General features: G+C 37.2%; 2 protein-coding genes across 2 annotated transcripts in view; both read right to left on the bottom strand.

Annotated features, from left to right (window-relative positions):
* Positions 1-27420, bottom strand: part of RP1 (RP1 axonemal microtubule associated) — a 306195-nt gene that overhangs the window by 185245 nt on the left and 93530 nt on the right. Inside the window, exons 8-12 of the mRNA XM_064384191.1 lie at positions 20333-20411; positions 9632-9707; positions 8717-8793; positions 8579-8610; positions 8286-8415 (exon numbers count right to left, since the gene is read on the bottom strand). Coding sequence (XP_064240261.1) covers positions 8286-8415; positions 8579-8610; positions 8717-8793; positions 9632-9707; positions 20333-20411 — 394 coding nt within the window. The remainder of the gene's footprint in view (positions 1-8285; positions 8416-8578; positions 8611-8716; positions 8794-9631; positions 9708-20332; positions 20412-27420) is intronic.
* On the bottom strand, positions 10719-15233 carry LOC105724768 (interferon-induced transmembrane protein 3-like). Its single transcript, XM_064384782.1, has 2 exons — positions 15114-15233; positions 10719-11150 (listed from the first exon to the last, which is right to left on the bottom strand). Exons 1-2 carry the CDS (start codon positions 15231-15233, stop codon positions 10719-10721), a joined length of 552 nt encoding a protein of 183 aa, XP_064240852.1.

Below are 27420 nucleotides of genomic sequence, written 5' to 3'. Positions count from 1 at the left end.
TTCCAAGACAACCAGAATCCTCTTCTCCCCTGACATCTCCTTTCCCCAATGTTTCCTTCTGTATTTGGGGACTGAAGTTCTCAGTAAAGGGGGCTGAACCAGACAGCACCCAATCTAGAGCCCATTCATTTCCAATCTTAAACAAAGAAGGTCTTTCAAAGTCTGCTTAGAAAATAGAGGGGTTTGATTTCAGAGAAGTATAGTTAAGATGCGGTAGGAGCTGGGCAGTGTATAGTTAGTGTTATATACTAATAAAGTTTTTTTTCAGATTCTTAATTAGAACCAAGTACAGAGAACCAGACAGAAATAAGAACTGCAGCTAATCACCACCAGATATTCACTAGAAATAGGGCCTAAAACTGTGTAGATTAACTATTAGCCATGATCTCGAAGAGGAACTGGAATTCCATTAGTACCAAGGAGATAGGTAAGGAGACCAAAGAAAATCTCCACAGGTGGCAGGTGCTGAAACTGGCTATATTTTTATCTATTCAACAGTAATTAGAGAACAATCAGCACAATAACATTTTTTAAGTCGAAGCACAGGGAAAAGAGGTATTACACTCTTCAATATACCATATAAATTATTTACTGAAGCAGTAATTTTTAAAATTCAGAAAAGTTTGTCTTGAAAGTGTTGAGAAAATTTAAGAAGTTATATCTCCTACGAAATAATTCTCTTGAAATTGTCACTTCACTTTAGCTGAAACTGGAACTGGAAATCACAAACAAAAGTGGGTAGAGTATACAGCCCCATTAACTAGTTATGCAAAAAAAAACCTTAGTGTCACTTTACAAATTTAAATAAGTGTGAACTGTACATTTACAAGTTTAAAGTGTATGTTTGTTATTATTTCTATTTTAATGGCAAGCGTGTAGTGAGTCTAGGACTCGTGCGCCACTGACAACAGCGAAAACTGGTTTAACTTCCGGGAAGAGGCTGGCAATATGTATAAAGAGATTTGACATCCTCTTTACCCTTGTAATTGACTTCGAAAGAAGGAGCTGGGTATGCCAACTTAGGCCCCAAGAAAGGAAAAAACTTTTCATTTGAGGAATGCTAGTCACTTTAAATTATCAGGCCCAGAGAGGTATTTAATATCTAACAGCAGTTACATCTCACTTCCCCTTGAGACAAGTCATTACCTCTTGAGAACACTTGCTATGCAGGCTCTAGACTGACACCAAGTACACATAAAATGTCATACACCCTATAGTTCAACAATGTACAACCAATCACTAACCAATGTTATTTCTGTAAACCTATGAGAATTCCTGAGGAACAACTTTTGTAATCAGCCCTCTTTTGTTCTCCGGAGCACTCTCCAAAGGCAACCTTGAAGTGTGAAATGTGTCCTGAGCTACCGTCCTCAACCTTGGCCCGGAACAAACCCTCTATATTTTCTCTCATCATCTACCCTTTAGGTTGGCGTCCCTAAAAGGATGGCACCCTCCCAGAGGGCCCTCCTCTTATGTTCCCTATCACTGGTAAGGGACAGTCACCAAAAGGGACCCTGAAGTTGCCCAAGACTGCCTATGCATGGGTGGGCCATCTAGTTTCCTTTTTAAAATGAGGAAGCATGAGTCTGTCAACTTAGTTCTTCTTCAATATTGTTTTGGTTATTCAAGGAACCTTGAAATTCCATGTGAAATTTATGATTAGCTTTTCCATTTCTACAGAAAAGGGTATTATGATTTTGATAGCAATTGCAGGCTGGGCATAGTGCCTCATGCCTGTAATCCCAGCACTTAGGGAGGCTGAAGCGGGTAGATGACATGATGGCAGGAGTTTGAGGCCAGCCTGGCCAACATGGTGAAACCTGTCTCTACTAAAAATGTAAGAAAATTGGCCAGGTGTGGTGGTGCACACCTGTGATCCCAGTTACTCTGAAGGCTGAGGCAGGAAAATTGCTTGAACCTGGGAAGCAGAGGTTGCAGTGAGTGCTGTAAAAAAAAAAATGATAGCGACTGCAATGAATCTGTAGATTATTTTGAGGAATTTAAGATTTCCAATTTACACTCAGGGGTTATCTCTCCATCTATGTAGGTCTTCATTCTTTCAGAAATGTTTAGCAGCTTTCAGTATATAAAGACTTGCATTTCTTGAATTTATTCCTAAGATTTTGATGCTATTATAAATAATTCTCCTAAATTCATTTTTCAATTGTTCATGGCTACTGCATAAGAATACAAATAATTTTTGTGTGTTGATCTTGTACGCTGCAATCTTTATGACTTTATATATTAGGTGTAATATTTTTGTGTGGATCCTTGAGGCTCTTCTGTATATTAAATCATGTCATCTACAGTTTTACTTCTTCTTTTTTGATTTTGATGCCTTTTATTTCTGTTTCTTACCTAACTGTTCTACCTAGAACTTCCAGCAAAATGTTGAAGAGAGGTGGCAAAAACAGACATCCTCATCTTGTTTTTTAATTAGGGGTATGGGCAAAGAAGAAAAACTTCCCCCTTTACCCTCTGAAGGTTCACTGAAAATGAACTGACAAAATGCAGATTAATAGGAAAAAAGACAAATTTATTTTAATGTACATACCACCCAAAAACCAGTGGGGTAAAGATGCTTTATGGGGGAAGGCTAAATAGGCGAGTAGCAGTAATGATTTTGGGGAGGAAATGAATGGACCTGGAGGCACACATTATCTTATGAATGATTCTTTTTGCAAACTGAATGAGATCAGACCAGAGGACAAATACTATTAATAGTTGGGACAAAGTTCGAAGTTCATCTGGGCTGTCATGATGTTAAATTTTCAGTCTCTTCCTTCATGCTATGAGTTTTAATATTCTTTGGTTGATGAAATTTCAGAGAAGGAATTAAGGCAATTGTGTTCCTCGCTGGAGTCCAGGTTCTAGGTAGAAAAGGAAACTGCAGAGAATAGCCTCATTCTATGCACTGGGAGAGACAGAGGATTGGGGGTGGGTCAGAGAGACCTTGAGGCTGCTTCTTTAGTTCAGCATGTCAAAGCACCATATTTCAGGATTTTGTCTTCTGAGCCCAGCAGGGAAAGCTTTCAGTCTTTAACCACTGATTATAATGTTAGCTGCGGGTTTTTCATAAATATTCTCTACCATGTAGAAGAAACTCCCTTCCATTCCTACTTTTTTGAGTGTTCTTATCATGAAAGGGTGTAATTATTTTTATATTAGAAATATTTTTTCCTAATCCTTGCAATGCTTTCTACAATGAATATTTTTTAAAATGCATCCATCATTAAATAGGCATCAATATTAACACTGAATATTCAGAACTTCCCACTGCAGAACATAGAAGTTAAACAGCAACATAACAAAAAAATTAAAATGAGGATTACAATTAGAGATTAGAATGATATAGCTTTTTCCATTCCTAGCTATAACTTAGTGTGAAAAGAAGGTGGAGGCTGGGTGCAGTGGCTCACACCTGTAATCCCAACACTGGGGGAGGCTGAGGTGGGTGGATCACTTGAGGTCAGGGGTTTGAGACCGGCCTGGCCAAAATGGCGAAACCTCATCTCTACTAAAAATACAAAAATTAGCTGGTTGTGGTGGCGGGTGCCTGTAATCCCAGCTACTCTGGAGGCTGAGGCAGGAGAATTGCCTGAACCCGGGAGGCGGAGGTTGCGGTGAGCCGAGATCGCGCCATTGCACTCCAGCCTGGGTAACGAGAGCGAAACTCCGTCTCAAAAAAAAAAAAAAAAAAAAAACTCTGAATCACTTTGGTTATCTGGTTCTTCCTTGTAGTTATAAGATCCCACAATAGAGACAAGAAGACTTGTGACTGCCATTGTCAATGTTGTTACAGTATTGTTTTTAATAACTAAAGAGTTTATTATCATAAAATGAAGTTCCCTGTGGCATTTCAAAGAACTTCTCATGCTGTGTGTCTACTTTAGGCCTAGTATTGCCAAGAAATAGTTCAGCAACACTCAGAGATATCAGCATTCTAATACTCTAAGTACAGAAAAAACTAAATTCACAACCAGCTGAGTAACTAAATAGAAAGATTGGCTCATGGTGGCAAAAAAAAAGAACACATTGTTTTCTGGAGGGAAAATTGTGAGTCAAAATATCTCGGGTAGATATTCTTAAAATACTTTCTTGAAAAGATATCTACAGGTCAGCATTGTTCATCAAAATACTTTCCAGGCATGTGAAAACTGATTCATTAGTGTGAATTTATGGGACACTGAGCATAACATCAGGAAATAATCCTGCAAGTAATTATCACACATAAAAGAACTCCTGTTGCAAAAATGTCAGTTACACTGAGGAAAATTACTCATATTATCCCCCACCTGCCTTTTTTAGAACTGCTCATTCTGCTTTGTATATGGTAGGACTAGCATATTAAGATGCTAGAAACACTGAAGGGTAAAAAGTTTCTCTATTTGCATCATCTACCAGTTAGTTTGATCTACACAGAGGTTCACATACTAGCAGATGGTGATTGCTGCTTGTTGGAGATTCAGCTTGGGCTGTCAGAGGTAGTTCTTTCCTGAAGGACCTCTCTGCATGGCTGCCTGGACTTTCCACATGAAGGCTAGGTTCTAAGAAAGATTAATCTGAGAAGCGAAGACAGAAGATGCAGACCTTAGAAGTTCAAGTGTTGTGTCAGCTGCATTCAGTTAGTCATAACATCGAGAAAAGGGGTGTCCAATCTTTTGGCTTCCCCAGGCCACACTGGAAGAAATTGTCTTGGGCCACACATAAAATACACTAACACTAATGATAGTTGATGAGCTAAAAGAAAAACAAATCTTAAAATGTTTTAAGAAAGTTTATGAATTTGTGTTGGGCTGAATTCAAATTAATTCTCTGGCTCATTATCTAGAAGGAAAGATGGACAGCCCTATATAAGATCAAAGTTTCTACTCCTCAGCAAATGCAAAAGAACTGAAATCATAACAGTCTCTCAGATCACAGTGCAATCAAATTAGAAATCAAGATTAAGAAATTCACTCAAAACCACACAACTACATGTAAATTGAATGACCTGCTCTGGAGCAACTCCTGGGTAAACAATTAAATTAAGGCAGAAGTCAAGAAGTTCTTTGAAACTAATAAGACCAAAGAGACAACATATCAGAACACTGGGACACAGCGAAGGCAGTGCTAAGAGGGAAATTTACAGCACTAAATGCCCTCATCAAAAAGCTAGAAAGATCTCAAATCAACAACCTAATATCACAACTAAAGGAACTACAGAACCAAGAGCAAATAAACTCCAAAGCTGGCAGAAGACAAGAAATAACCAAGATCAGAGGAGACAGAGGCATGAAAAACCCTTCAAAAAATCAACAAATCCCAACTTTGAACTATACTACAAGGCTACAGTAACCAAAACAGCATGGTACTAGTACAAAAACAAACACATAGACCAATGGAACAGAATAGAGAATCCCAAAATAAGACCACACACCTACAACCATCTTCTTCGACAAAAACAAGCAATGGGGAAAGGATTTCCTATTTAATTAATAGCACGGGGAAAACTAGCTAGCCATATGCAAAAAATGGAAACTGGACCCCTTCCTTTTATGCCTTATGCAAAAATTAAAGACTTAAATGTAAAACCCAAAACAATAAAAACCCTAGAAGAAAATCTAGGCAATACCATTCAGGACATAGGCAGGGGCAAAGATTTCATGATGAAAACACCAAAACCAATTGCAACAAAAGAAAAATGTGACAAATGGGATCTAGTTATACTAAAGAGATTTTGCACAGCAAAATAAACTATCATCAGAGTGAACAGACAACCTAGAGAATGGGAGAAAATTTTTGCAATCTATCCATCTGACAAAGGGCTAACATCCAGAGTCTACAAGGAACTTAAATTTACAGGGAAAAAACCAACCTCAATAAAAAGTGGGCAAAGGACATGAACAGACACTTCTCAAAAGAAGGCATTTATACAGCCAATAAGCATATGAAAAAATCTCAAATCACTGATAATTAGAGCAATACAAATGAAAACCACAATGAGATACCATCTCACACCAGTCAGAATGGAGGTTATTAAAAAGTCAATCTCTTTGCTACTGTGAATAGTGCTGCAGTAAACATACGTGTGCATGTATCTTTAGAATAGAATAATTTATATTCCTTTGGGTATCTACTCAGTAATGGGATTGCTGGATCAAATGGCATTTCTGGTTTTAGATTTTTGAGGAATTGCCACACTGTCTTCCACAATGGTTGAACAAATTTACATTTCTACCAAAAACCTAAGTGATGGGTTGACAGGTGCAGCAAACCACCATGTCACACATATACCTATGTAACAAACCTGCACATTCTACACATGTGTCCCAGTACATAGAATAAAAAAATAAAGTTACATTTTTAAAAAAATAAAAATAAAAGTCAAAAAACAACAGAGCTGGTGAGGTTGCAGAGAAAAAGGAATGCATTTACACTATTAGTGAGAATGTAAGCTAGTTCAACCATTGTGGAAGGCAGTGTGGTGATTCCTCAAAGACCTAGAAGCAGAAATACCATTTGATCCAGCAATTCCATTACTAGGTATATACCCAAAAGAATATAAATCATATTATTATAAAGATATGTGCACGTGTACATTAACTCCAGCACTATTCACAATAGCAAAGACGTGGAATCAACCAATACCCATCAGTGATAGACTGGATAAAGAAAATTTGGTACATAACCACCATAGAATATTATGCAGCCACAAAAAGAATTGAGATCGTGTCTTCTGTAGGGACGTGGATGGAGCTAGAAGCTGCTATCCTCAGCAAACTAATGCAGGAACAGAAAACCAAACACTTCATATTCTCAGTTATAAGTGGGAGCTGAATGATGAGAACACATGGACACATCAGGGGAGAAACAACACACACTGGGACCTGTGGGGTTCTGGGGGAAGGAGAACATCAGGAAGAATAGTTAACAGATGCAGGGCTTAATACCTAGGTGAAGGGTTGATCTGTACAGCAAACCACCATGGCACATGTTTACCTATGTAACAAACCTGTGCGCCCTGAACATGTACCCCAGAATTTAAAATAAAAGTTGATTAAAATATATACAAAAAAGAAACACCAAAAAATAAAAATAAAAAATATAAGATCAGAGTTTCCTAATTTGCAAATTTCTCTCCTTTAATGTACCCGACTGTGTGTGCTGGTACCATTAGGCCCTCACATCATGATGCTGCAGGACTGGAGTTCAGGGAATCCAACCCAAGAAACTGCTCTGGCTGGGGCACTTGATGTGGGAAATAAATGGTCCTGGTCTCTGACCCAGTGGTCTCATGTTTCCTACAATTAAGTTACAATTTAGATCCTTCACAGCTTCTGATTTAACAATGGGAGATACTTCTGTGGCCATATCTGCAAATACAGGATGCTAATAAAGAAAAAGAATAACAACAGTGGCAGCAGAGAACCCAGTGAATAAGATAAAGGGCCACTTTGACTAATTTAAGTGGATAAGTAATTTCAAGTGGGAACAAATTTTTGCCCAGGTAAGGAAAATGTCTAAAAAATAATTTTGGAAAGAGAAGCTCCTAGGAAGTATTTTTAGACAGACATTTATTTTTATACAGGAGAAAATTGGATCGTTCCCCAAGATCTCAAATATGAGGCAGAAGGGGTTACATTTTGAGAAATGCTTAGGTGAGTAGCTCCAGCACATCCTCAAGACTGAACAGCACAGTTTCCAGCACCGTATAGTACAGTTAAATTCATAAGTATAACAGGCAAATATTGTTTAAATAATGACGGTCCAAATTCAAAAAGAGTTGGAGATTTGGGTTTATAGTCAAAGATCTACCAACATCTGTTTACTCTTTGTTAATTCTCACAGTTATATCTTCATGACATGAAGATATTAAACATCAAATCTAGTTTGTCTTGTTTTCCCTTTGTACCTTTATTATGACATTAGCTACAAATAATAATTATTAGAATTGTTTTATTTGTCTTCTTCATTAGATTATGCATGTTTGAAATTCAGAATAGTATTTTAGTTATCTTCTCTGGTCCCCAAATTAATTAACATGATATTTTGATAACTGCCTACATTTTATTCTTCTATTAGTTAACACCAAATATATATATTTTTCATAGTGCCAGATTTAAAGCCTGTCATTTATTGATAATTTTTATTAATGCAGATAGTTAAATTATTTAAATGGCCTAACACTGATGTAAAGTCATATGAAAAAAGAATAAAACTATACATTAAACTGTGTCTAGAAATCTACCTTCCTTTAACCCCCAGACCTGTCTAGCACCACAAGCTTTGTATGATGGTTTTACCATATTTGTCTGTCTTATCTCCAGTGGCGTCAACTCTTCCATCTGGATGCAGGCGGACAAACCCTCCAGTCAACTTGTTATAGAACTGAAGGGTATTTCCTTTTGTAAACTTCCAGCTTTCTGCAGTCCACTAAAAAGAAAACAAAACAAATACACCAGTATGAGGAGAAACAAAGAGAAGACATTGCTAAGAAACAACACGTACTAAACATTATATGCTGTTTTTAACACATCAAATGGCCATTTGAACATTGTTTATATGAAATAATCTAAAGCCCCAAACAAAATCTTACTGTTTCTTTTCTCTTAAGTTCCAGCTTCTGCCCTGAGAAGATAAAGGAAAGAGAAAGCCATTAATTTCAGAAGGGTCATGCTTTCTCTAGTCATCATAAAACATAGTTTTTCAGGAAATGTGTACACATGATACCTACTTGCAGAGAAGATACTGTTATCCCTGGCATACAGTTCTCTGACAATTTTACAATCATCTTCCCCCTGATCTAGCCATCTGTGAAAAGAAAAGTATATCAATTATTTTCAGACTTTATACTTACATTAACCATTAGCAATTATCTTCCCAAGTCAGAAATGCAAGATAGAAGGGATTGGAAAAGACATGGCTATCTGGTTCTGAAAGGCAGGGCAGTACAGAATGGAAAAGGAAATCCTAAAATTACTATAAGAGTGCAAGGGAGGTAGAAGAAACAGTTACTATCTGGTATGTTTTTGCCTACGCACAGGTGAGTTGCTCAATCAGCCTGCTAACTGCCAAAGTCATAGATGTCATTATTCATTGGATCAATTTATCTTGTCCTTTGGCTACTAACTACAGTTCAAACTCAAAGCAGTTATTTCACAAATGGCTATTATTGGTTCCATAGGAAAAGAGGCAGGAGAGTGTCAAAAAGAAAAAAAGCAATGTATCACCACTACTGGGAAAATAACTCAAAAATCAAGGTCTGTTGACAGTGGGTAAGCACTATCATCTTTGTATAAAAAGCTACATGAAACACTGTGTGTACATTTATTATTTTTGAACCTAACTTGGGGCCTAATCCAAAGGGAGTATGTTTTGTTGTCAGAGACTTTCATTTTCTTTCTGATATGTACAGAGTCATATTTTTAAAAAGCTATCTTTATTTAGCATTAAATATTAAATTTCTATCATTAGGAATGATGATAAACATAATAAATGTCTTTCTCAATAGAAGAAAGATGTCCTAAGATTAATATTCACAAAAGTTACCCAACAAAGCCTCAGTAACTAGGAACAACTAAATAAGCTACCCAGTTCTCAATGGATAAACTTGGAACTGACTAATACGAAATGAATTACACCTACACACCTGTGACAGAAGAAGGTATATTCGTAATTTGTTGTGGGATCCTTGATAACAACATCATCGAGAAACCAGCCATTTCCTAAACACAAAAAAAGAATGAAAATGTGATATAAGTAAATATGGTCCAATATTTTCGAGTTTTGAGAACAAAGTGCTAACTTCCAAATATATGTAAAGGCCTTATACAACATAAAGCTTTAATACTTCAAATAAAGCAAAATATAACAGAAGTAAACTGTAAGGAATATATTCCTTATACATGTAACAAAAGCAAAGAATTATTTTAAAGCTTCATGCTTTATGATATCTATTTCAGTGTGGTTTTCCAAACAATTGGAAATAGAGTAATTCTGTGGCTTTTAATTTCATAAACTGCATTCATAATCCTGAACCTAACATCTTCCAAAGACTATATACTTGATGGTTACCAATACTTTCTATTTCCAGAAAGTTTTTTTCTTTCATTTTGTTTTTGTTTTTGTTTTTGAGACGGAGTCTCGCTCTGTTGCCCAGGCTGGAATGGAGTGGTGCAATCTCAGCTCACTGCAACCTCCACCTCCCAGGTTCAAGCAATTCTCCCGCCTCAGCCTCTGGAGTAACTGGGACTACAGGCACGTGCCACCATGCCTGGCTAATTTTTTTGTATTTCTAGCAGAGACAGGGTTTCACCATGTTAGCCAGGATGGTCTCGATCTTCTGACCTCATGATCTGCCCACCTCGGCCTCTCAAAGTGCGGGGATTACAGGTGTGAGCCACTGCACCCAGCCCCAGAAAATTTTTTAAAGTTTAAATTTAAACAAAGTCTGCATAAAATATGTGTTTTGATAGACTAAAAATGAATAACCATTCAGAAATCCTGTCCAAGCACATAGACTCAGCTGGTATACATAAAGGTAGAAATTTCTTTTTAAATGTTTTTTTCTTTATCCCAAGAACACATGCACTTTATTGAACGCCATTGTATAAAAGTGTGTGAGGATAAAGGGCTGATACAGGACTCTGCTGGGGGCAGGGCAAGGAATGGAAGTGAGGCACATGGGAAACAGGTCATGGGCAGAGCTCCTGGCCTGAATGATTCCTCTTGCTCTATCAATAGACTTGCAAGATAAATACTGGGATGATGATTAGCAGAATGGTCATGATGATGCTCAAAATCAGGGCCCAGATGTTCAGGCATTTGGCACTGGAGGCATAGGCCTGGGCCCCGGTCAGGTCACCAATCATCTTTCTGTCCCTAGATTTCATGGAGTAGGCGAACGCTATGAAACCCAGGCAGCAGGAGTTCATGAAGAGGGTGTTGAACAGGGACCAGATGACATGGTCAGGCACAGAGGTCTCACTGTGGATGTGGATCACAGTGGACATCGGGGGAGCCTGGTTATGGGGCACCCCCAGCACAGCCACCTCATATTCTTCCTCGATCATCTCGTAGTTGGAGGAACGGCCGGCGTTGGTGGGAGTGAAGAAGGTTTGGACAGTGTGGTTAATGGTGTCCAGGGAAGACCAGCTGTGGTCGGGTTGCTGGGATAGTTCTCAATGGGCCCTCCCTTTCCCCAGTCTTAAATGTTTAATTTCATATTAATTTGCAAACTAGAGTTAATTAAAATCAATTTTACTTACACATCAAATATTTTAATTAGTCATAGTGGTTTTGTCTATGCAAAGATCCAGCTCAAAATATATCTACTCTAATTAAAATTATTGAATTGATGAGTTACTACTCATAAGCTATAGGATAAAATTTATTTTTTTCTTTTATTTTTTATTTGCATATGTTTAGAGACAGATGCTCACTCTTTTGCCCAGGCTGGAGTGCAGTGGTGCAATCACAGTTCACTGTAGCCTAAACTCCTAAACTCAAGCAATCTTCCAGCCTCAGCCTTCCAAGTAGCTGGGAATCCAGGTGTGTATCATCATGCCCAGCTAATTTTTAAATATTTTTGTAGAGATGGAGTCTTGTATGTTGCCCAGGCTGGTCTTGAACTCATAGCCTCAAGCAATACTCACACCTCATCCTTGCAACATGCTGGAATTATATGTGTAAGCCACTGTTCTCAGCTAGATAAAACTTTTTTTTTTTAATTGCATTTTAGGTTTTGGGGTACATGTGAAAAACATGCAAGGTTGTTGCATAGGTACATATGTGGCAGTGTGATTTGCTGCCTTCCTCCCCTTCACCTATATCTGGCATTTCTCCCCATGCTATCCCTCCCCTACTCCCCACCCCCCTCTATCCTATAAAAGGGCAACGTGAGGGCTCAATCTAGTGGTGGTGTTTTGTGTCCTAATTATATCAGTATCAATATCCTGGTAGTGATACTGTACTACAGCACCGCAAGATGTTAACACTGGGAGAAACTGGGTAAAGGGTACAACTTCAATTAAATGTACAATTATCTCAAAATAAAAAGTATAATTTAAAATGTAAAGGAATTGTTACAGAATTCTTACATTTTTACAATTTTTATTTCTTTGAATAATAAAATTTATTTTTGGTTACTTTGAATTGATTTTTTAAATATCCATTGCTCATTTTTCTATTAAACACATTTAAAACTTAATTCAAATCTTATTCTGTATTACTGATGTAGCTGTGTGCCCAATATTATGACTGTCACTGGACTACATTTAAAAAGTGTCGCCTTCAATGCATTTTAACATAAAAATCTTCCTTGTTAATCTTTTTCAAAATGTTCATTGCTATTATACCCTTATATTTTTTCCTAAAAAATAACAGAATCAATTTTATCTGCTTTATTGAGAAATATTTTACAGACCATAAAGTTTACCTGTTTAAATAAGTTCAATGGTTTTTAGTATATTTACAGGGTTGTCTGGCCATCACCATAACCCAAATTCAGTACATTGTCCTCAGCCCAAAAAGAAACATTGTGCCTCTTCACATCTTTCCCAATCACCTTCCTGCCTTCCCTCTCCCAGACATAGGCAACCACTAATCTACTCTCTGACTTTGATAGATTTGCCTATTCTGGACATTTCATAAAAATAGAAATTATATAATAGGTGATGTTTTGTAACTGATTCATTTAAGGATAGGAAAAAAAAACTCTGCTATCTGTCTCAAGACTTACCTTTGAATGAGTTGTGTTGCTCTGTATTTCAGATTTTTCTCTCTTTTAAGTTTGTGATATCTCTTGATCAAAATTAGTAGTACCCCCATCTCTTTCTAATTCTTTCATTTCCCCACTTGTGATGCTCCACCTGACTTTGGAACAACCAATCACTTTTCTATATAGAAACCACTGAAGCAGTCTCTTTCCACATAAAATTAATCTGGTAACATATTTTTGCCAAACCAAAAGGACAGGCCAGGGTGCAATTCAGTTTATCAAAATTCTGAAGTCCTTTTACTGCTGACACACCACAGAAACAAGCAGCTGGGGCTTAAATTAAATATGTGGAAGTATAAAACTTTCACCTTTCTTGCCAAACTACAATGGTGCTCTAGAGCAGCAAGAAGGACTGGATTACATAACCAGCCATGGTAACTGATTGGTAAATAGTTGTTAAGGAACGAATAGGCTCACTTACTCCAAAAGAGGGCAGAGCCTATAAATCGAACTTTCTTGGCTAGAGCCCCTAGTATTCTTAATATGGCTTTCAGACAAGGCCAGTCTAATACAAATGAGCCTGTAATTTTATTGTTCATGTTATTTATTATATACATATATATTTTTATGTATGTACAGACTGTATATATATGTGTATATATAGGCTATATATGTATATATTTACATAGGCTATTATGCTGAATAAGATCTTTTTTAAATTTTCTATCAAATATCACTAGCATATAAAGCAGCCACTAGTTATTGTATATTTATTTAATATTTAGCCATCTTACAAATTTCCTGATTTCATTCAGTTTTCAGTTGATTCTCCTTCAATCTGAATAATCATTTATATCTCCACTAAGCAATGCTTTAAATTTCTTTCCAAAATTATGCTGCTTTAAAATATTATAATTTTTAATAAAATGCTTTCCAAATAACAATTAGTAAATATTCATAATGAGAAAAATCTATTTCTGGTTTTTATGGATTTCATTGTCTATTAAAAGGATGACTTAAGTTAAATTATTTTTAAACAATTTTAAATAAATATATTTTTCTGTTCCAAATTTTCAAAGATTTTTTAACAAAAAAAATTATCATTGTTAACAAATAAATTTTCTGCTTCCACCTTTTGAGGTGATACATTTTATTAATAGATTTCCTAATATGGAACTGTCTTCTGATTTCTTGGCATACACCCTAATTAGTTGTTATATATTAATTATACACTTCTTGATTCACTTTATACACATTTAGCTTAGAATATCTGCAAATGTATTTATCAATGAGACTGACTTATAACTGTTCCTCTGGGGAGTACAGACTCTGTAAGACAAATAACATCATGGCAGCAACTGATGTTTCTCAAAGAAACACATGAACTTTATTTGGTTAAGGTAAGAGAAATGAGAAATGTTTCTTAATCATCCTTTTCATGAAGAGGATCAAATTTATTAGCCCAAAACTGTATATAGTATTCTCAAGTTTTTATCTCTTGTGTATTTACAGTTGTATTTACTTTCTCTAAATTTGGGCATTTATTTTCTTTCCCTTTTTTGTCTATTTTGAATGTTATTTATTATTTATTTATTTTTAGAAATGAGAGTTTCGCTGTGTTGCCCAGGCTTCTCTCAAACTCCTAAGCTCAAGTGGTCCTCTTGCCTCAGGCTCCCAAGTAGTTGGGACTACAGGTGGGTGCCATCACGTCCTAGTGACTCTCTTTTTTATTAAACTTTTCAAGGTCTGGTTTAATATCTGTCAGCTTTTTTTCCCCCTAAGAACCAGTTCTTATAAGTGACATCAATTCTTCTAGTTTTCTATTTTTTTGATATTTGATTTCTATATTATTTTCTTTCCTATCTTCTTCTCAAAATTTCATTATTTCTTACCTTCTTGGATTGTTTAGTTCATTTTTTTAATTCTCTCTTTTTAAATACTTGTTATATTGTGATTTATAATAAGAAACATGTTTTTTGGCCTTCTTCCCTGTTTCCTGGCACACAGTTCACAAAAATCCTTTGAATGGCCAAAGTAGTAAGTGCCTTTTTGTATGCTAATGAGATGACTGGTAGCTGGGGGCTCCAGCCAGCCTCAGGATGGGGACTGGTGCCAGAAGAACCAATCACAGGATTTGCAAGATGGAACTTTCAGTACCATCCCCAGACCTAGGGGGTAGGGAAAAAAAGAGGGGTTCAAAGTTGAATTGATCACCAACAACCAATTATTTAATCAATCCTGAAAGTGTAATGAAGCCTCCATAAAAATCCTGAAACACGGAGTTCAGAGAGCCTCCAGGCTGCTGAAGATGTGGAGGTGCTGGGAAGATGAGGCACCCGAGAGGACATGGAAGCACCACACAGGCCCACACGCATTGCCCTGTCAACCTTTTCATCTAGCTGTTCATCGATACCTTTTGTAATATCCTTAATAATAAGCTGGTAAGTGTTGGTGTTTCCCTGAGTTCTGTCATCTGCTGTAGCAAATCACTGAACTTGAGGAGGGAGTCATGGGAAGACAGAGCAGGGACCATCCTAGGGCCCTGTGGGGACCCCCTAAACATGAAAATGTTAAAATCTTAAATTCCTCTTGAAAATGCCAGACACCTAGTTAGCCTTAAAAAATAAACTTAATAAGCAAAAAGATAATAATAACAGCCTAAAACAACAGCTCGAAAAGTTAAAATAACAAAATATTTGGTTCCTTCTAAAAAAGAAAGGTAACAACATATGTCCCCGAGTTGTTTTTCAGAAACTCGGGACCCCCACCAAAAGGATCTGCTGGCATGTAGACCCCAGGTAAGGGGAAACTGAGTACTCACCTATGGCCACCTTTTTTTATTCTAAATTTCTTTCTGAGAGATGTGGAGGAGGTCATGTCCATGGGCCAGAGCTAACGTTCTTTTCCACTGACCCCAAATTGTTAAACAAAGTTTTCTCTCCTTACTCAATTGCAAACCACAAAATCTTTAAATTCACCTATGACCTGTGTGGCCGCATTTCAAAATGTCCCACAATTTTAGGTCAAAGCAATGCACAGACTCTATATATTAACTTATGACTTTGCCTATAATCTCTGCCTCCAAGCCTTTAAAAACCCTTAAGTATAAGCCGTTAAAGCGAACTACATATGGCCTGAGAAGGACTCTGTACTCTGCATTTGAGTCCTTGTGGATGAACTGTAACCTTGCTTAACAGTCAGACAAAACTGAAAACCTAACTGAGAAGTATGCTCCTATAACATATAACTGAGTCTTGGCCAATCCCAGTGGCCATTCTTCAACCACTCATTGACTTCTAAGTGTTCAAACTGTGTTCGAATAAGGCAAATGCCAATCTGTAACAAATCCAGCTATTTCTGTACCTCACTGCCGATTTATGTATGTCATTTCACTTTTTTTGTCTATAAATCTTCTTTCACCACGTGGCTGTGCTGGAGTCTGTGAATCTTGCTGTGATTCTGGGGGCTTCCAGAATCATCATTACTCAATTAAACTCCTTTAAATTTAATTTGGCTGAAGTTTTTCTTTCATCAAAGCCATCAGGGAGTTCGGGTCTTAATCATAAGCTTCCCAGTTCTCCCTGGTTGGCACCCTACAATAAATGCTTCACTTTCCCTGACTACAATCCCAATGTCAGTGTTTGACTTTACACTTGCCAGGCAAACAGACCCCGGTTCAGTTCGATAACAGCTGGAAATACCAATTTCTGGCCAGTTGGTCAGAAGTTATAGAGGCCTGGACTAGCTATTGGCATCTGAAGTCGGGGCAGTCTTGTGGGACTGATCTCTTAATCTGTGAAGCATGACACTAACTCCTGGTAGATAATGTCCGAATTGAATTAAATTGTAGGACACCCAGCTTGTTGGAGGGAAAACATCCTATATATTTGGTTACAGAAGTGCTCCGTGTTGAGTGTTAAGAGCATAGAAGAAAACAGTTTGTTTTTCCTACTAAATAATACTAAAAGTGAGACTATAATATACCTTTGAATGTTATAAATCATACTAGTATTCTCTAATTAGTCAATAATATACGCCTCATATTAAATGACCAGAATGCCACAGGAAACAAGGAGAAAACTTATTTTCATATCCTATCCATTTAAAACTATTCGAAGAACTATTTCTTTTCTTCCTCCTTGAATGAAATCTAGAAAATGTATTCTGAATATTTGGATCGCTCTCAGATAATAAGTCCATTGGTTTCTTTTATCACAAAATTGGGATAATTTCTTCAATTATAATGACCAATCTCATATAATAATCAAAACTTCAAATTTCATTTAAAGGCAAAATGTCTCTCCTCTCCCATCTTCAGTTCTGGAATCTTGGGAGGTAGGTAGGCTCACAGGTTGCCTTCTTCTTCCTGCCTTTACCCAGGCTGAATATCCCTTATCTGAAAAGCTTGGGACCAGAAGTGTTTCAGGTCTCAGATTTTTAAATATCTGCATTTATGTCTACTGATTGTGCATCCCATATCTGAAAATCCAAAATCTGAAATGCTCCTAAAGGCATCTCCTTTGAGCATCATAATGACACTTTAAAAGTTTCAAATTTTGAAGCATTTCAAATTTTGAATTTTCAAATTTGGCACTCAGATATATAATCTATGACCCTACAGAGTTAGAGACAGCGTAAACAGGACAGGCAAAGGTGAGAGGTAAGAATCTAGAAATGTCTTATTAACCAGCACTGTTTATATATGTATGTTGGTGAGTAGGTATTTAAAGCAGGAATCATTTATCTTACTGTCTTCTTGGATTATCTGCCTACAATTCTACTCTGACTGTTCTCCAGACTTCCCTTTCTTTGTGGCCAAAGGCCACTGAGGAAGCCTGCAGATTGTTATTCAGGTTGGGGTCATGTAACAATTTCTAGATGGCACAGGTTCTTCAAGTGGTTTCTTCACAACGGAAAAACCCCTCCTACCTCTCTTATTACTGGTGATTGCTGTATAGCTATCAAAGCAACAGCCAACCTACTGCAATGAAAACTTGTAGCTTTTATATTCAGTGGTGAACCCATAACTTGTCTGTCCCTTCCTTCGTAAGTCCTGAATATGCAGCCTTGTGCCTACATTTGGGATGGTGCTGGGATGGGTCTGAATATACGTGTCCCCCTAAAATTCATCTACTGGAACCTAAGACCGAATGTGATAACATTAAGAGGTGGAGCCTTTAGGATGTGATTAAGTCATGAGAGCTCAACCCTCATGAGTGGGACTAGTGCCCTCATAAAAGGACTTCAGGGAACTAGCTAGGAGGCCCTTTTTGCCCTTTCACCATAGGAGGGCAAAGCAAGAAGGCCCTCCCAAGACGACAAATGCCAACACTTTGATCTTAGACTTCTCAGCCTCCAGAAGTGTAAGAATAAATTTTTATTCTTTATAAATCTCCCAGTCTAAGGTATTTTGTTACAGCAACCTCAAACTAAATAAGATAGAGAATAAGATCTTGCTTCTATTATTTGTTCTGGTCTTTTGAGACTTCAGCAGAAAATGAGACAGAAAAAACACCATTGTAAAATTCTGTTAGACTGTACTTATAGTTCTGATTTTCACTTTGGCCCAAAATCATGAAGAGGACTGAAACACCTTAAGTGACTAATTTTTTTTTTCTTTCGCCCTTTTAAGTAAATTTTTGTTTCACTAAATTGTGGTCAGAGAAAGTGGCCTGTTTGGGGAAATTTACTGAGATTTTCTTTTTGGTCTAATATCTGAGTCAAATTATAAAAATGTTTCATAAAGCTTTGAAATGAAAATGCTTCCCTATCTACAAACACCTGAGGAGAGTAACTGAAGGATCCAACTAACCTACCAAAATCTGAGACATATGATAAAATCCTATCCTATCTTCTTTTCATTTCTTCTTGACTGTCTAAGAGTATTTTACTTTATCTATTTACTTGCAATATTATCTGTGGAATAAAGGCTCATGAATCTTATAATCTCATTGTGAATTATAAACTTTATCAAAAAAGCACCTTCTTTTAATGCTTGTTGTCTTGAATTTTACTTTATCTTATAATAAGATTATAACTAAGATTGTTTCTTTATTCACCTATTTCTGATACATTACTTAAATTTTTATTTTTAATATTACTGGGTCATTTATGTCAAGTGTCTCTTGCATAGAACATATAATTGGACATGGGATTTTTTAGGTTGAAAATTTTTGCCTTTATTTTTGTTTAGAAAAATAAGGCTAAACTTTCTTTTGTTCAGAAATAAGGCTAAAAGATGACTACCATGTCCTTTCAATATTGTAGTAGAACACTAACAAGCTTGCCTGAGAATCATTTGACTCACTGTGGGAGTGTAACACTATGTGACTTAATATTTACTATGGATTCAGGCCTGTAAAATTAGCTATTGATTGATTAAAAATAATATGCAAATGATTTACATGTTTAAAATATAGATACATTTTGTCTGAGAGAGAAGACAACTTCAAAAGCATATTTGTGTTGTCTATAGAACACTGGTCATACTTTTTATTTATCAATCTTATTCATAATTCTTTTTTCACTGATTACATGTACATACTTTTTAGCTTCTGGTAACCTCCTTTGAGCCAGCTTTGTCAACCTGCTAATTCCCTCATTAATTATCTAAACACATTGTCAACTCTGTATTTGTATAAGAATCTTGTTCTTACTTTGAAAATTATACGTTGACACTTTTTTTTTTTTGGAGACGGAGTTTCACTCTTGTTACCCAGGCTGGAGTGCAGTGGCGCGATCTCGGCTCACCGCAACCTCCGCCTCCTGGGTTCAGGCAATTCTCCTGCCTCAGCCTCCTGAGTAGCTGGGATTACAGGCGCGCGCCACCATGCCCAGCTAATTCTTTGTATTTTTAGTAGAGACAGGGTTTCACCATGTTGACCAGGATGGTCTCGATCTCTTGACCTCGTGATCCACCCGCCTCGGCCTCCCAAAGTGTTGGGATTACAGGCGTGAGCCACCGCGCCCAGCCCTGACACTTTTTAGTAAGAAAGTTTATCATCTTGTTTGATGCTTTTGGGTTCTTTTTCCTTTTTTTTTTTTTTTTTTTGGTATGTGCCCTTTAGTAGCATGTCTTTTGTTAAATGGATTTTGTTTATCTTATAATTGTTTTATACAGTAGCAAAAAATAAATTTATTGGGAAGATGTGAGTCATCTCACAGAGTTGAGGAGAAGACTGAGGAAAGGCATGAATAAAATGGCAAGAGAAAACACAGCTGAGACCTGACTGCCAGGATAGTCTCCTTAACATGCCACTGTTGGACAATCACTAGCCTTCAAGGAATATCACCACCAGGAGATACAACTGCTGCCTCCACCCCTAGCATGCTGGAATGCCACCACATGTCACAACATATAAATCCCTAATCTCCTCTATTTTATAAAATTACCCTTTCTAGCATTTAGGCCCATCCTAGATTGTCCCCTTGGCCAAACCTCTATCATTTTGAAGAAAAATACATCTAGTTAAATTTTAAAGAGTATTTGGGGACAATATTTAGATTTCACATAGTCAATACATAAAGGTCCGTTTTCTACAAATTTTCCACAGTATTTTCTAGATTTGAACAAAGTTTCACATAAATACAGTGGAATCACACCTTCACGAACTCTCTGTGGAAGAGCCTTACCTGGACCAAGTCCATCATGGCCTATCACAATCTTGCACAAATTTCCAAGGTGCACAGCCTCCAGGAAAAAGGTGTCAGTCTATAACGAATCAAACACTATAATTAGATCTAGACTATAACTCTGATTTATACCAAGAGTATAAATTAAAATGCAGTAATTTTTTTTTTTTCGAGACAGGATCTCTCTTTGTCACCCAGGCTGGAGTGCAATGGCACAATCTTGGCTCACTGCAACCTCTGCCTTCCGGGCTCAAGCGATCCTCCCACCTCAGCCTTCTGAGTATCTGTACTACAGGCTTGTGCCACCATGCCCAGATAATTTTTGTATTTTCTGTAGAGATGAGGTTTTACTATGTTGCTCCCCAGCCTGGTCTCGAATTCCTGGGCTCAAGCAATCTGCCTGCCTTAACCTTCCAAAGTGCTGGGATTACAGGCATGCATCACCCCACTCAGCCAGTAAAAACTGATTGTAAAAATGAATTTACAATTAAAAGGAGCCATAGTTGTGCTCCAGTGGTTTATATAATCAGAATATAGACAAAAAGTGAACATCACAGAGTACTTTCAATAAAATCAAAGATAATGGTATATGTTTCAATGCAAAAAAAATACATGATCCAAACTTAAAAAAAAGATAAGAAAACAAAAATAACCTTTGTATACTGTATTATGTTTCAAAATATTTTCATGTGCATTTTATTTTGTCTTCAAAAATTGCTAAATGAAAAAAAAAATTCTTTCTACAGACAAAAAAGTTGAAGCACAGATCTAAGATTAGAGCTCAGCTCCTCTGACATGTAATAAGACTATTTTCTTTTGAACCTCTTTGTCTCTGCGTGAGTGCACTGTTAAGAATGTAAATAATGGCCGGGCGCGGTGGCTCACGCCTGTAATCCCAGCACTTTGGGAGGCCGAGGCGGGCGGATCACGAGGTCAAGAGATCGAGACCATCCTGGTCAACATGGTGAAACCCCGTCTCTACTAAAAATACAAAAAATTAGCTGGGCATGGTGGCGCGTGCCTGTAATCCCAGTTACTCAGGAGGCTGAGGCAGGAGAATTGCCCGAACCCGGGAGTCGGAGGTTGCGGTGAGCCGAGATCGCGCCATTGCACTCCAGCCTAGGTAATAAGAGTGAAACTCCATCTCCAAAAAAAAAAAAAAAAAAGAATGTAAATAATGAGAAACAAAACCATTAGCATTCATTAACAAAAAAATACTGTTCATGCCTGGTACAAATTAATGCATAACATTATTATCCCTTTATCCACCAAACAGAATGGTTAGAAAAGCAGGACTTTTCTATGCAATAAATGAAAATTATGAGTTATGATATTGATAATAATGGATGTAGAGAACTCTAAGGAAAAGAGAAGAAACATATAATGAAAATATCCTGATATACTCATTAAGAACTAATTGGGTCATCAAGGAAGGCTGAGATTAATATAACATGATCAACTGTCTATAATTTACTCAGTAAAAGAAAAATTTAAATGTTATATGCATATTATTGGTAATAAAATAACAATGTATTCGGCTTCTACATTCAAAAATAAAATTTGCTGTATATAATTATCCACATTTAACAATATACATATAGATTTAAACATCAATGAAGAAGGAAGAGATGTCAAGATGGCAGATTAGGAAGCTCCAGGCTCCAGTTTACACATGGTGATACTAGTTAACAATAACGTAAGAACTAGAATACTCCTTTTTGAAAACTTTAGCGACCACTTGAGAGATGCAGCCCTCAGGCCAATGCATAACCAAGAAAGGACTTCATCCAAAAAGGGTGGAGAAGTTCAAGGCATTTTACACGCCCTTGCCCTATCGCTGCTACCTGGCATAGTACAGTACAACAAGAAGGAAACCACCCACACTCCAGAACCTCCCTGACAACAGAAACAAAAAGTAGACCATACACCCAAAATTCTGTCTTGTCTGAAGGCTGCCTGAGAAACTGGATTATGTCTCCCCTGACTTGGAGCCATGACAGAAATGGCAGATAGTCTGGAAGGCTAAAAGACAGAGGCCAGCCCTGCAGCCTGTGTTTTCAACAAAGCTTCTTCAGTACAGCAGACAAACAAGGCAAGGAAGAGATTGTGGGCTCTAGTTAAGAAACAAGGGCAAGTACTTAAGGAAATTAATTACTTAAAATCAAATTACTTAAGCCCAGGGAAGACACATTGTCAGAAAAGGCTTAAGAGGTCCCAAACCTCCACCTGGGCTGATCAATATGAGTTTTCTCCCAGTAAAGCCAGTCCATAATGACTGTGAGGTGTGGTTGTATTTTTAAATGTTCAAATCTCAATAAAAGATCACAAAGCTTACAAAGAAAGAGGAAAACATGGCCCACTCAAAGAAATGAATGGCTTCATGAAATGACCCTAAAGAAATGCAAATCTCTAAACTTCCTAATAAAAATTTAAGACAACTATTTTAAAATGCTAAATGAGCTAAAAAGAATACAGAGAGACAACTAAATGAAATCAGTAAATTCAGACATGAATAAAATGAGAATATCAACAAAAAGATAGAAACTGTAAGAAAGAACCAAACAGAAATTCTAAAGTCGTTAATATAATAACTGAATTGAAAAATTCACTGATGGGGTTTAACATCAGATTTAATAAAGCAGAAGAATCAGCTTACTTGAAGGCAGGTCAGTTGAAATCATCAAGAAGGGAGCAACAAAATAAAAGAATGAAAAAAAGTGAAGAGCGCATAAGAAACTGATGAGACACCATCAAGCAGGCCAATATATGCATTGCTGAAATTTTAAAACAAGAAGAAAGAAACAGAGGGGCACAGAGCTTTTTGGAAAAAAGTAATGGCCAAAAACTTCTAAAATCTGAAGAATGAAATGCACATGTAAATTCAAAAAGATCAATGGGCTAAAACTAAAATAAACCAAAAGAAATCCACACTTAGACCCATTATAATCAAACTGGTGACTTTCAAAGAGACAATCTTGAAAGCAGCAAGAGAGAGGCAACTCATCATGTATGAAGAAGATTCTATAAAATCATGAGTAAATTTAAGTAGAAACCATGCAGGCTAAAAGGCACCAGGATGATACATTCAAAATGCTAAAAGAAAAAGAAACCTCTCAACCAAAAATTCTACATCAGGCAAAACTGTCAAAAGTGAAGAAGAAATTAAGACTTTCCCAGATATACAAACTGAGTAATCTCATTACCAGTACACCTACAACACAAGAAATGCTAAAGAAGTTTTTTCAAACTGAAACAAAAGGACACTAGATAGCAACATGAAAACATATGAAATTATGAAGTTTGAGCTTGGGATGCAGAGGCTTGCAGTGAGCCGAGATCAGTACACTGGACTCCAGAATGGGCAACAGAGTGAGACCCTATCTCAAAAAAAAAGAAAAAGAAAAAAGAGAAGGAAGGAAGGAGGGAAGGAGGGAGAGAAGGAAGGAAGGGAGGGAGGGAGGGAGGGCGGGCGGGCAGGGAGAAAATATAAAGTTCTTCCATAAAAGAAATAAATGGACAAACATAAGAAACTTGCATTATTTTAATTTTGGTGCATAAATCCACTTTTACTTCTTGTATAGAATTTAAAAGACAAAAGTAGGTATGCAATATATAAAGATGTAATTTCTGACATCAATAACGTAGAGTGGAGTTTGGAGCTGTAAAGGGGGACAATTTTTGTGTATAATTGAAGTTAAGCTGTTATCAGTCTAAAATAGAATATTATAACTTTAAGATGTTGTATATAATTGCAACAGGAACCACAAAGAAAATATCTACAGAACACACACAAATGGAAAGGAGAAGGGCATCAAAGCAAGTCACTATGAAAAGATTAATGAGACTCAAATGAAGTCTGTAAGAGAGAAAGGCAGGAGGGGAAAGCTTCAAGACATACGGAAAACCATTCACTAAATGACAATAGTAAGTCCTTCTCCATCAGTAATTTCTTTAAATGTAAATGGATTAACTCCATATAATAACATAGATGGTCTCAATGTATTTAAAAAAACAAGATCTAACTATACTACCTACAAGAGATCTTAGGATATACATAGGTTGAAAGTGAAAAGATAGAAAAAGAAATTCTATGCAAATGGAAACCTAAAGAGAGAGTGGCCATATTTACACCAGACAAAATAGAGTTTAATTCCAAAACTGTCACAAGAGACCAAGAAAGCTACTATGTAATGATAATATGGTTAATTCATCAGGACTTAATGTCACATGTATATATATATAATTCATAAATATATATGCACCTAATATCAGTTACATATATACGTATGTATACATATATATACATACATATATATTAATGACTTTGCCTATAATCTCTCTATATATAAACATATATATAAAGCAAACTTTTGGTTTAATATATATTAACTAATATATATATATTAATTTATAACTTTGCCTATAATCTCTCTCTTTCTACATATAGAGAGAGAGAGAGAGTGCAAACTTTTACAAAATGGGAGAAATACATATTAATTTATGACTTTGCCTATAATCTCTCTATATACACATATATAAAGCAAATTTTTAGTTTAATATATGTTAATTAATATATATTAATTTATGACTTCGCCTATAACCTCTCTATATAGATATACATACATACATACATAAAGCAAACTTTTACAAAATTGAAGGGAAAAATAGCAACACAAAAATAGGAGATTTCAATGTCCCACTTTTGACAATGGATAGAAGAATGAAACAAAAGATCAATAAAGCAAGAGGACATGACCAACATCATAAACCAACTGGCCCTAACAGACATATACAGAACCACCAACAAACATGGAACATTATCCATGAGAGATCACAAGTTAGTTCACAAACGAGTCTTAACAAATTTAAGAAAATTAAAATCATAGAAAGTATCTTTTCCAATCATGGTGGAACGAAACTAGAAAACAATAGTAGGTGACTGGAATGTTCACATACATGTGGAAATTAAACAACTTACTCTTTAGACCATCATTGGGTGGTTTCGTCAGCAATATGGCAGAATAAGAGGATTCTGACTTTCAATTCTTCCATGGACATACCAAATAAACAAATACAAATACATCAATTCCCTTGGAGGGAAATCCAGACACTTGTTGCAATACACACACACTGGGAAACTAAGAAAACATCCACATCAAAACAGGTTAAAAAAAGGCTGAGAAAAGCTCCTGCCACAAACCACACCCCAGAAATAGCACTGCACAGTCAGGAGCTTCTCCAGCTTCAAAAAGGAAGTATTTGTTTCTCATCCGGAGCCCACAGTCTCTTGCTTGCCTTGTTGTCTGTCTGCTATACTGAAGAATCTCTGCTGCCAAAACAGGCTGCAGGGCTGGCCTCTGTTTTTCAGGCTTCCAAACTATCTGCCATTTCTGTTATGGCTCCAAGTTAGGGAGACATAAACCAGTTTCTCAGGCAGCCTTCAAACGAGACAGAATTCTGGACATATGATCCACAACCCCTCAGCCTGGACTCATTGCACCAGAAACCTGGAAATAGACACTGGACCTCATATTTGGGGGCTCAGTAGAAGCCCTCTAGTTCTTATTCAGGAGGCAGGAAAGGGAACTCTTCACATATAGAAAAGGTGCGACATGCCACCACTCTTTCGTTTCTGTCCTTTTGTTATTCTGTTGTGCTGTGCAATTCTGCAATCTTCCTGTTTGGAAGGATGACCCTATTGAAGCCCAGCTCTGCCAAACAGAGGGGCAAGTTCCTCTCCTTCAGAATGTTGGCTCCCATGTGCTCCTCTTCCCAGGCATGGGGATGTACAAAAATAGAAAATGAAAGTTAAAAAAAAAATGGTGGCATGTCTGCACCTGCTCTATACATGAAGAGTTCCCTTTCCTGCCTCCTGAAACAGAACTAGAGGGCTTCTGCTGAGCACCCAAATCTGAGGTCCAGTGCCTATTTCCAGGTTTCTGGTGCAATGAGTCCAGGCTGAGGGATTGTGGAGGAGGAAACCTAACTTTTATGGTTGCTATCCAAGGGACTGGCTCCTACAACTGCCTCTCAGAGCAGATGGGGCTGGGCATTTGAAAATCCCCTGGAACCACAGAGAACTAGGAGGTGGTTTTAAACAGGCAGCTATACCCCTAGACTGGGTATAGGTCTAACTTCCAGTTTCTCCCTGGAAGAGGTTTGACTGCACATAATCCTAGCTGCTACCTAGGGGTCAGGGCTTCTAACTAGAGTACATCTGAAAGCCTAGAAGGCAGGAAATTAGTAAAGTTTCCAAAGCCTGAATAGGCATGTGGGTACTTCCCATGTCTTCTCACCCCAGCAATAAAACCAAGTCTCCAGCTTCTCCCTGAAAAGAGTTTCTCCACACACTGAGCATCCCAACCTTCATAGCTCCCACCTAAACAACTGGTTCCTAAATCACCTCTGGAAATGTGGAGGCTCAGCATCTGAAAATTCCCTGGTACCATAGAGAACAAAGAGACAATTTTACGTGGGTACAAGAACATTTCCAGCAGCAATCCCACATAAGGCTTACCACAGAGCAAGCAGGCAAAAATACCCAAATCCCATTTTCCCACTAAAAAGGTTGGACTTACACTTTCTCAGATGTTGCCCCAGAATTGGGCTTCTAACTAGCCTGCATCTGGTTGGTGATAAGTAATTAGAAGTCCTTTATGAACCTGAACAGAATGCCTTCTTCCCCAGCTGGCTCCAGTGATAAAGCCAATCACCATCTTCTGCCTGGAAGGAGTTTGTCCATACATTGAATATCCCATCTTTTACAGCTTCTACCTGAGGGACTGGCCTCTAGCTGTGGGAGTTGATGGGGACAGGTATTCTCAAGTACCCCAGGGACTACCTAGAATGAAGAGATGGTTTAAGCACGTAAGGAGCACTTCCAGCACCTTTCTCCTGGCTTCATACAGAAAGAGCAGGCAAAAACCCCAGCACCCAGTTTTTCTTTGAAAGGGGTTTGACTGCACACCTAATGTCTTAAGTTTCCCAGCTGATTTCCACTGGTTAGATTTTTAATTATCTTGCATCCAGGCGGTGACAGAACAAGCAATCAGCAATCTACTGAGTGCCTGAACACTTCATACAGCTCT

This window comes from Aotus nancymaae, unplaced genomic scaffold (genome assembly GCF_030222135.1).
Source record: "Aotus nancymaae isolate 86718 unplaced genomic scaffold, 86718_ANA_hifiasm-v0.15.2.pri h1tg000036l, whole genome shotgun sequence".
Lineage (NCBI taxonomy): Eukaryota > Metazoa > Chordata > Mammalia > Primates > Aotidae > Aotus > Aotus nancymaae.
Note: the sequence above shows the minus strand (reverse complement) of the source record. Positions and strands in the feature narration are given on the sequence as shown.

Coding starts and splice junctions, on each gene's coding strand:
- LOC105724768 (XM_064384782.1), bottom strand. CDS start 15,233: ATGGTCCCTGCTCTGTCTTCCCATGACTCCCTCCTCAAGTTCAGTGAT. Junction 11,151..15,113: donor TATTAAGGATATTACAAAAG/GTATCGATGAAC, acceptor GAACTATCCCAG/CAACCCGACCACAGCTGGTC.